The following is a 10,611-nucleotide window of genomic DNA, read 5'->3' as shown; positions in this document are numbered from 1 at the left end:
AAGTTAGAGGGAAAACAGTCACACAGAACACTTTTACTTATTTCAAAATAAAAACATCTGGAATATGTCACAATTGTAACAAAGTCATCAAGCATTAATAAATGCAATGTAGGTCTAAAACTGATTTTAAAAAAATCAAATAAATAGAGCCACGGGACTGCTGTCAGAGAGGGCTCTCTAAAATTGCTCACACCTCTCTATGGGAGCGCCCTCCACCCGCCTCCACCTTACCCCAAACCCCTCTCCCTGTCAGTTTCTGAATGAATTGGTCAGAGCGGATCCCTCCCACTCTGTGTAAGTTAATTGTCAGGGTTTTTTTCGAAACCTGAAGTACTTAAACGGCGTGAACGCCTCACTCATGGGCGGAATTGTTGAAGTTGTTCTACTAAACATCCGATAGAGTCTCTCCGTTCGGGCGTCGACCGATAAAGCATGCAGGTGTCTCTGGCTATGGGCTACTCCGGTGCGCTGCTGCTGCTGCTGCTGCAGGGATGTTGTACCGCTGCACGGGAATGGGGGGCTTTAAAAAACGATGCTACAGAAAGAATACCTGAATACACTGACGAAACGCCGCCGGTGGTGGAGCGTCAAACACAGACAGTCAACAATAATACTATGAATCGTCCAAAAAACTCCGCGCGGATATCGTCTGCTAACCAACCTACTTTTGGTAAGAACTAATTTAACCTACCTTTGCCAAATATCCTAAAGTGAATGATTTCGTCGTTTGAGTCATCTGGAATATTTTTGACCAAACAGAATATTAATTGTTTTCATCACTCTCTGAAGCTTTCCTGTCTTTAACATTCTCATTCTTAAGGTTCCACGAAATTATTTGTTCGGAGTTCTTTGGCTATTTCTTAAATTGTTGTAATTTCAGAATGTCCGCCAATGTTATCTGCAACTTGAATTCTTTTAGATCATGACCTTTAACTGAGCTCTTCAACGTTCATAACATGAAGATGTTTGTTTTACCCAAAAGATTATAGATTAAAGAAGTCAGTACAGAGCGTGTCGGATGAGCGTTATCACCTAACCACAAAAAAATAGACTCCATTTTGAGGTCGTGTAAATATATTTTAGAGAAAACTTGATCATTATCAAATGTAGCCTACTAGAAATCTATTTTGTACAATTTGACAATTTGTATAAATCTTAGCAAACAGAGAGAAAAAAAGGAAAGAGAAAGAAAAGCAAACCTGCATGTGGGTGGCCAGATACCCATCTGTGCTTAGGAGAACCTTTTCCTCTCTTTTTAAGATCACTGGAAATCTGATGGCTGAAGGCAGAGAACTCATCCGCTTTCTACCTCATCCTGAGCATTCGCCTTGCCAGTAATAAGCTATTTTCTAAATGAGCCACTCTCTCGCACGATGCCAGCACGGTTAAGTCTTGCCAGGACTTCTCAGCACTGGATGTTGATATTATGATGACCATGTTGAAAGCCACAAGTAGTTGTTTTCAAGTGCACTGGACTCAACAGACATGCAAACTGTAAACCTTTCCATCCTCTCGTTGTGCCCTTGCACAAGTAAGACAGCGAAAGTTAAGCAAACTGAGGTGGGAACAGTGCCTGTAGAGTAATGTCTGATTTGAATTTGGGAGAGGGCTTGTGTGCCTGTGGTTCTCATCTTCACGCAGGCTCAAGTGATGCACTTAACGGATATCATGTTTTTTAGCTCTTCTTTTGTGGCATTTCCCCTCTTTTATACAATTAGTCAAGGTCTGCCTCTTCCACAACCATTTAATTGCAACAGTCTGTTTGGGAATGGGCTGAAATCTTTTTCTGAGGGGGAATTTCTTCAGGGTATTTCAGAATTGCTGTTTAAATACCGTGCGGCTTTGGAGAATGACTCCCACCTGTGGCCAGTAAAGGTTGTGCTGAATCCGAGCCTGCTTATTTTTGTTTGCTGGCAAATAATTTGGCTTGTTATTTTTCACAGCACCTCTCGCATACACATCCACATGCTAGAGCACGAACAAGTACACAGACAGATTTGCACGGCCACACACACACACGCACGCACGCACACACAAAACACACACACCTACTCACACACACACACACACACACACACACACACACACACACACACACACACACACACACACACACACACACACACACTAAACACACATTCAGTTTAATCAGGCCAGGCATCTTAGAGTCGCCACCTAGACGAAGTCCACCAAATGTTTTTTTGAGTACTTGTTCTCCAAATGATGATGACAGTGATAACAACCCTTCCAAACAGCTTAGCATGTACAAGCAAACAACCGAACCAAGCTTTCAGCTGAAACCGAATTTGTTTGAAATATCAGCAACATTCCAACCACTTGAGCTGTGCCCTTCACGTAAATGAAATTACAGCAAACTCATATGGGATTGCTTTCGCTTCTCTGTGTTTGTGGACATCATGTAAATGTTGTGTAAAACCAACCATGCAACAACAACACACACTTACAAACACACACACACACACACACACAGACACACACACACACACACACACACACACACACTTACACACTCAAACACACACACACACACACACACACACACACACACACACACACACACACTTACACACAATGTTGCGTAAAACCAACCATGCAACAACATCACATACTTACACACACTTACACTTACACACACACACACTTATACTCAAACACACACACACTTACACACACGCACGCACGCACGCACACACACACACACACACACACACACACGCACACACACGCACACACACGCACACACACACACTTAGGTCCATGGCTCAGCGGTGACGTTTGAGCTCGGCGGAGCTTGGAGGGGGGTCATGGCAGATATGTTGACCTCTCTCTGGCTCTCCTCCAGATCCTCCCAGCTCTCACCCTTCTGCTGAGCCTTCATAAAACACAATATCAAATTCTCTGCGAGCGATGGCGGTAGGGGGGGGGAGGGGCAGGGAAAAAAGTAAGTCATCATACACATAAATCCTTTGTTCGGGCGTGCAAAAGAAAGCCGCAGAAAGAAAATGGATCCTGGGAGAAGAGTATCGTTTCTTCATCTCACACTTCCTCTGGCCATGTGAAAGGAGCGAGGTTAGACACCGTCAGCAGAATAAATTATATCTAGCGCTGGGCGAATTAAAGAAACATTTGGGGGGGGAGATACGTCTTCATTTACGACGTGTACTCCCTTTGGCAAATGATAAATATTGGAATCATATCTTTTGTTTGAAAGAAGAGATTTAGAAGGAGCTGAACAATCCAGACCGGATTAATCAAACGAGCGTGCGGTGAGGTTCTGGAGCTGGATGATGGGATATTAAGTTGTATTCCTCCAGTACCTCTCAGACAAAGACGTAAACCATCGCTTGAAGCATTTCCAAAAGACCTCTGGATTATGTCCTATCTACATCCAATCAACTCTTAAATCTTTTAAATCGCACATTTTGTTGAATTAAAACCTACTCTTACCGTTAATCACTTAGGATCACTTAGGATTAATTACGCTGTACTACACACAGACAAACTTCCCCAAGTCAAATATGGAGTTGCTATGGCTGGGCAGAGAGCCACATGATTAAAATCTAATCTGATACACATTTTCTTGTGGTGGATGATTAGAATTCAACATTAACATTTGTTAAACGGAAATTCGCTGAGAACTTTTGTCTTTGATAATCACAGCGCTCTTTCAAGTCGGCCTTTAAAAATATGGAAAACAAATGTTCACAATACAATATGGAGCGGCTCTTGAAGACGCAGATTGTATGTCTTGGTAATGACATAATCATGATACATCATCCGGCTCTGAGAGTTGTCATCAAGTCCCTTGCCAGTCCTAATCCTCCTTCTCTGCCTGAAATCTTTCCCCTTTCTTTCTCTCTGTTTCTCCCTCTTAAAACCAGACGGAATCCACGTTTACAAAGCACTTGGAAAAAACAACAACATTCTTATGGTGACATTCGCATTTTGTAACATCGCTCTCTAATGTGTTCTTGTGTCTTTTTTTTGTCTTCCCATGTGTCTTTTCTTTCCCCCCATCTGTATCTCTCTATCTCCTCTCTGTTCCCCATTTCCCCCGTTCTCTCACTCTCTCTTTCTCCATCTATCTCTTTCTCTCTCGCTCCGTCCCTGCTCTCTCTGTCCTCCCTTTCCTCCTCCTCTCTCCCCCTGTGCAGCGGCGTCGGAGATGACCTGCAATGAACTGCGCTCGACCCGCTTCATCACCGACGGGCTCTGCCGCAGCGCCAAGGCCGTGCGCGAGCTGGTGTGCTCGGGCCAGTGCCGGCCGCCCAACTCCATCGGGGGCAAGTGGTGGCGGAGCAGCGCGTCCGACTACCGCTGCGTGCCCGCCCACGCCCGCACCCAGCGCGTCCAGCTCCGCTGCCCCAACGGCCAGACGCGGACCTACAAGATCCGCGCCGTCACCTCCTGCAAGTGCAAGCGCTACACCCGCAACCACAACCAGACGGACGCCAAGGAGCCGGCCTCCGCCGTGCCCAAAACCAGACGCAACAACAAGAAGCAGCACACGCGGCAGAATCAGGGACGAAGCAGGAGCAAAGTGCCCACACCGGCGCTGAGCAGCAACTCGTACTGAGGAGGAGGAGGATGAGGAGGACGAGGAGGAGGACAAGGAGGAGGAGGAGGAGGAGGAAGCTTAGGTGTTATGCGAACTGCTACAAGAGAGACATACGTTTGACTAGACATGAAAGAGAAAGAGACGGAACATATTCACACCCACACACATGCATGCTCAAACACTTGCACATGAGCACAGATATCCACAAACAAGCAAAACTGACTTGGACAGACATTGTACATTTTCACTCACCCACTCACCGACAAACACCACACACACACACACACACACACACACACACACACACACACTGACCAGAAATGTAACGATTCAAACGCCACTCCTTGTTTCCAAGGAAAGCAGAGATAAGAAGATTTTGTAAGCTGCCTTTTTAAAATGATTTTCTTTGGACTGGTATACAAAGCCCCGTTCTCATCTGTTATTTTTTTGTTTGTTTTTTTACTGTACTTGTCACTTTCCAGACACTCCCCTTGCCCTGCCTGCTACACCTATTGTCTTTGAAAAATAAGGGTGACCAAAGAAAAATACTTTGGAACATTATTGGAAAGCTCACAAAAGGAGCAATCTACAAATTAGGGACTTTCATGTTTGGAATATAACTGTTCAAGTGAGCTATCCCACTGTTTTTGAACTGCAACGAGGGAAAATGGGCAAACTTGTGTTTAGGTCTTTTGCTGTGCATATTTTGTCGAACCCAAACCCACAGTCATTTTTGAAAAGCCTGCAAAGTGTAGACATCGGAAAACAACAAATGAGCCGTGACAGACAAACTCTTTTCAACTCATCCCGATCGCTGCCAAAGCTAGTGTCTCAACAAAGGCACACAAACGGGCCCAGCCAAAGCAAACCAGCAGGGCCTGCTCCACCAAACAGACTGCTCCACTATCCAGACTGCAGCTCCACTACTGCCACAGGTGAAGCGTGTGTTTACGTAGCTGAACTGAAGTCATCCCCACCAGGGAACGGTCCCAGCGGTCGTCTTTGGCTGCCTGAGGGTGTTGGACCCTAATGGGCTGCTTCTGCTGACAGATCCGTGAGGCATAGCATTCTTAACCCTGGTCACCGCTGGCCCGAGCCACGCGTCCCTACAGACTCGGCCCCGCGGAGAGCTATCCGCTAACGCTAATCCACAACGCTGGAAGGGGAAGGACCTGCGCAATTCCCACCGCCTCCGTAACAGCCTCGCCGGACCTGTCAGGAGGAACCAAAACCGATTACCAGTGAGACAGAGTGGTAACAGTTGTGTCAGCACTCCGCCATAGAGGAGCTGCAGGGCCTCTCTGGAGCCGCACTGCCCATTCTAGTGACTTGTCCTAATTACTAAATGGTCCCATTCCTGTGTTTAGCATTTGAGTCATAAAAAGCTATTTCCTCTAGACGTGGCCAGTTCCTGTTTGCGAGAATAGGGGGCAAAATTAGGGTCCACATGTGCGCGTGTGGAGGAGTCTGCAGCAATTGCGCTAGCGGTTACCTCGAGGGCATAGCGGCGGTGGTGGTGGTGGTGAAGCTACGCCCCCTGCCCCCGACTCGCTGGAACTCATTTGAACCGGCCGGCCCCATCACAATAGCTATCGGATTCTGATAGCCCACATTCAACCCTGTGTGAACTCTCAGCGTGAGGACAGAAATCAGTCTCTTTTCCCCTTCACTCTCACTCTCTCTCTCTCTCTCTCTCTCTCTCCCACTCTCTCTCATCCCCAAAGTAGACCACATAGAAATGTAGCCCAAAGCCAAAGCTAAATATGAACAGCGTGTTGATACAACAGGGTGACACAGGATGCAGACACAAGGGAAGGCACACAAATGCCAGACAGTGCCAGACAAACTCAGACAGTGTTGTCCTTAACATCACACATAACAACACACTCACACACACACACACACACACACACACACAACACACTGACACACATACACACACATTAAATCACACACAAACACACGCATACACAGTCTCATCATTGACCTGCCCTGAGTATATTTTATGAAGAATACTTTTGGACGTTTCCTCACATTGTTTGAGCCCTAATGTTTTCACTCGATTGCTTCCATATCGCTGCTCTCTAAACAGTGCTGACAATGTTTGCTTCTCTCTCGATTGTGTGTTTGAAATAGCAACTGGAAGGGATCTTTATCTGAACAGAGTTGCCGTGTATAGCCTGATTGTACATAATGTACCTATGTGTTCTGCTGGAGAGGGTCCTTGAAAGCTCCAAAGGAAGGATCCACCTCCACAGTGACCCAAGAAGGACTGTTACAAAGAATGAACTGCGTATTTATTTTTCATTTCTACATTTAAATTATTTATGCAACTTTTTTTTTTGTAGTAAATAATAGCCATTATTGTACAATATAAAAGAAATAGTGAAATTCCTAACATAAAAAGAGTACATGAATAAACTAAAGCAAAGTATATTTGAAAGAAAAAAAAAGACGAGTCTGTTATCATTCTTTTCGCTGCCATTGCTTTGACAGTGTCTTTCTCCCGCCTGTCTTCTTCCGGCACGCTAGCCATGTCTCTCAATAGGGTTGGCATAAACAATGCTCGGCAATTAGGAAGTTGGGGTTTTGCTGTTCTTTGGGATGTCTAGCCAGGCCTCACAAAAGGCGAGAAAAGAGGCCTTTTCGCACAAAAGGAATTCACGTCCGACAGAAACGACTCAGTCACAACAGCAACAGTGCCTCGCCTGGCGAGGTGAATTCGAGCCATACACTGGCATTCAACCGTTTGTTGATGTAAGCCTTTTAAGCCCTCCGCATTTCCTCGAGACCTAAGTCTCACTTTGTGAAAGAGATTCAGGCACACAAACTTGTCTTATTCTACTTAATCTTGATGCCCCCTGTGTTTGTCGTGTCTGTTACACACTTGAGTGCTACACGTATTCACTCATGGTGGAACTCCCACAACACAGCTAACTCACTCCAGACGCCAGAGTACACAAAACTCAATGAGGTGTTTATGTTGTAATTTATACAGTTAAACATTCCCCATACTTGTATATAACTCATGGCAGGTCTTTGGGTAAAGAGTCAAAATAAATTGGTCAAAAAAACAAAAAGAAGAAACACTACGGAAACTATCTTCTGGGCTAAATTCTTTCACGTTTTTTTTTTTTTTTTTTTTTAAAGTCCCGCCAATAGCTAAAGGTTGACATTTAATCTCGAACGGGATCATCCATTACAGCCATTCCCAATATCATAATCAAGCCACAGCCGAAGCCACTTGACATGCCATGCTTTCGCTCAAACGCTGCTGGCAGGCACAAACGTTCCCAGTAACTCAAGAACAAGTGCGCGGGCGCGACGCATGAGTAGTACCTAAATAAATCGATGCTGACAAAGCATCTGCCCTTAGTTACGGCACCCGGACAGAGTCATTATGCACCAGTGGCCTGGCACGGTCCCGCACCACCGCCGCGAGGAGCGTAGGGGTGCCGGGGAGGTCAGACAAGACAGGACCCTGGGTCCCTCAGATGCTGCTTAATGTAGACTGGTGGTGATTCCCTTTACGACGCACACTATACCTCCCCAAAAGGCCCGCGTGGCACGCAAGCCCCTGGGAACATGAAAGGGAGCGGAGGGTGCAGGTGAAGAGCAGACAGACAGTTTCATGGGCATAAAAAAAAGCCTCGTGGCTCGTATCTCCCGGTTATCACGGTAACCTCTGTGGGAACCTGGAGTGGCTCGCCCAACAACAGCCTCAGTTCTCAGCCCAGAACTTTAACTTGTGTGTTGAATAAAAGGGAAACTGCGAAACGTTACCACAACATTCTGAAGCCATTATGTCTTATGGTAATAGGTAAATACGCTTAGCGCAGGATGGTAGACTAAAGTAGCTATTAAGGTTAACAGATCAATGTGGGATAGGGCCTTGGTGTATGGTGCCACATCCATTTGTTATGACACGGCAGTGGTATCCACTGTGGTGACTTTAATGATAAATAGATGAGGGCTAAATACCATACAGTATGTTGCATAACAGAGCCATGCTGAAGACAGTGTGTGAGTGAGTTTTTAAACCCGTCTTTCAACAAGTCCACTTATAGTTATAGAACGGGCAAACAAGCCCACATACAAACACAGAAATACTCCACACACACACGCACACACACACACACACACACACACACACACACACACGCACACACACACACACACGCACACACACATACAAGGACACATGCCATCCTGCCTCACCAAAAGCAAGCTCTGGGCAAATTCCTCTGATCAGCTCAAACCTCAAATCTCCTCTGCAATGCCTCGGCACGTCGTATTTCTTCCCCGGGTGACAGAGGATTCGTGTAAAACCTAAGACGCAAATGCACGTTACAGGGCCCCTCTTAGTCCTTTGATCTCGCTCTAACAGCACGGTCAAATGTCTCATTTCAACAGGACACACACCATTACCGTGCGGTCTCTGCCAAGATGCTCTTCAAATAAAATAAAATACGGGGAAAAAAAGAACGCAGAACAAATAACAGAAGAGTAATGCAGCCACTTGTGTGGCTTGCCTTGACTGTCAACACAAAAGTGCACTTATGTTGTGCCAAGCGCAAATGAAAAAAGGTTTATTGCAATAGATCGAGTATCACCTTTTGAAGATGATCAGCTGATCCAAATGTCAACGGCGAGTTCCATGTGTTTTTGCACAAACAAGTCGGGTCCCCCTTTGGTGGCGATTACCACTCAAACTGACACAAACCGAAAGAGACAGTTGTATCATGCAATACACTCTTGGCTCACTCAAATCAGCGATGGGCTTTACTTGCAAACAAATCTTTTAAATATTATGTTTCCTGGTGGGCCGCCTGCGCAATTACTTAACTGCTTTTGAAGACATCCAAGGGCTTTTATTTCCCCCCCCCCCCTGTGTCAAGGGTGGATACGTTTACCGAACGCCGAGTATTTTCATTGCAATAAATGCTTTTTGGAGGCATTATCGGGGATTACGTAAAGGCTCGAGACGCTGCCTTAGCCCCGGTTCCACGCACCTCCGAGCTCGAGCCAAAACGGCTCCAGCTCCGGCTCCGGCATCGGATCTCGTTTCCCCAGCGCTCCGCCGCGCACACACACATGTGTGCGGCAGTGACAGCGGAGCTCGGCGAAGGATGTTTGTGTTCCGCCCGGGCCCCTCCCTTCTCAGGTCATCCGCGCTAAAAGAGCGCCGAGCGAAATCCAAAACAGAGCGGCGCCTTGGCACGGGCCGAGGGGCACGTGGCGACGCACGAGTTTAACTCATTTGGTGTCCTCTGTGTCCGGCACCGGGCAGTAGAGAGGGAGTCAGGGGGAGGGAGGGAGGGGTAAGGGGGGGTAGTTGGGGGTAGTAAGCCCGGAAGAGAGGGGTGTGAGGCCCACGGCGAGCCTGGAAGAACTGACCGTGCACTTCTACACGAGCCTCCAGAGAAACGCTGTGCTTGCTGTTTGAACTCACCTCATGTTGTGACTGGTCCACGTATGCGCACCTTGGGCCAGAGGCCTGGGGGGGGTGCGAAGCCTGGTTGTAAATTGCACCCCCCCAGCAGGATGGCTGAGTCTGGGGGTGCAGGCAGGGGGCCGGGGGGTGGGTACCAGAGGTAGTTTTTGGACGGATGTCTCATGGAGGGCAGGCGCGGAGAGGTGGACAGTAGCACCGTGGGTCACCAGTGTTCAATGAGGCGTGTCTGTCCAGGGAAAGTAGGGGGCCAAGCGGAATTGCGAGCCAAGCACATGTGGAGAGGAAACAGCGGGGAGAGGACAGGAGAGGAAAGGAGAGGAGGAGGAGAGGAGGAGGAGAGGAAACCGGACGGTCAATAAACATACACAAACAACAAATAACCACAAACAAGAATGAGCTGGCGGCGTCGTGGGGAGCACTTGCCTTCCAATCCATTGTCGCCATTTGGAGTTAATATCGCAGGACGGCTGGGAAGGCAAAACATATTAATTCACCCGCATGCAAGCAAATAAACGAACTCAGCCCACAATCATCTTGTTGTTGTATACCGTGTGTGTGTAAAAGTGTGTGTAAGTGT

At 47.0% G+C, this 10,611-nt stretch overlaps 1 protein-coding gene across 1 annotated transcript; it reads left to right on the top strand.

Annotated features, from left to right (window-relative positions):
- The first annotated feature begins 332 nt into the window (after window positions 1-332).
- On the top strand, window positions 333-6,518 carry sost (sclerostin). Its single transcript, XM_062526877.1, has 2 exons — window positions 333-670; window positions 4,176-6,518. The coding sequence occupies exons 1-2, from the start codon at window positions 433-435 to the stop codon at window positions 4,595-4,597; spliced, it is 660 nt and encodes a 219-aa protein (XP_062382861.1). The 5' UTR covers window positions 333-432; the 3' UTR covers window positions 4,598-6,518.
- Window positions 6,519-10,611: the final 4,093 nt, after the last annotated feature.

Source organism: Sardina pilchardus, chromosome 22 (assembly GCF_963854185.1).
Source record: "Sardina pilchardus chromosome 22, fSarPil1.1, whole genome shotgun sequence".
Classification (NCBI taxonomy): domain Eukaryota; kingdom Metazoa; phylum Chordata; class Actinopteri; order Clupeiformes; family Clupeidae; genus Sardina; species Sardina pilchardus.
Note: the sequence above shows the minus strand (reverse complement) of the source record. Positions and strands in the feature narration are given on the sequence as shown.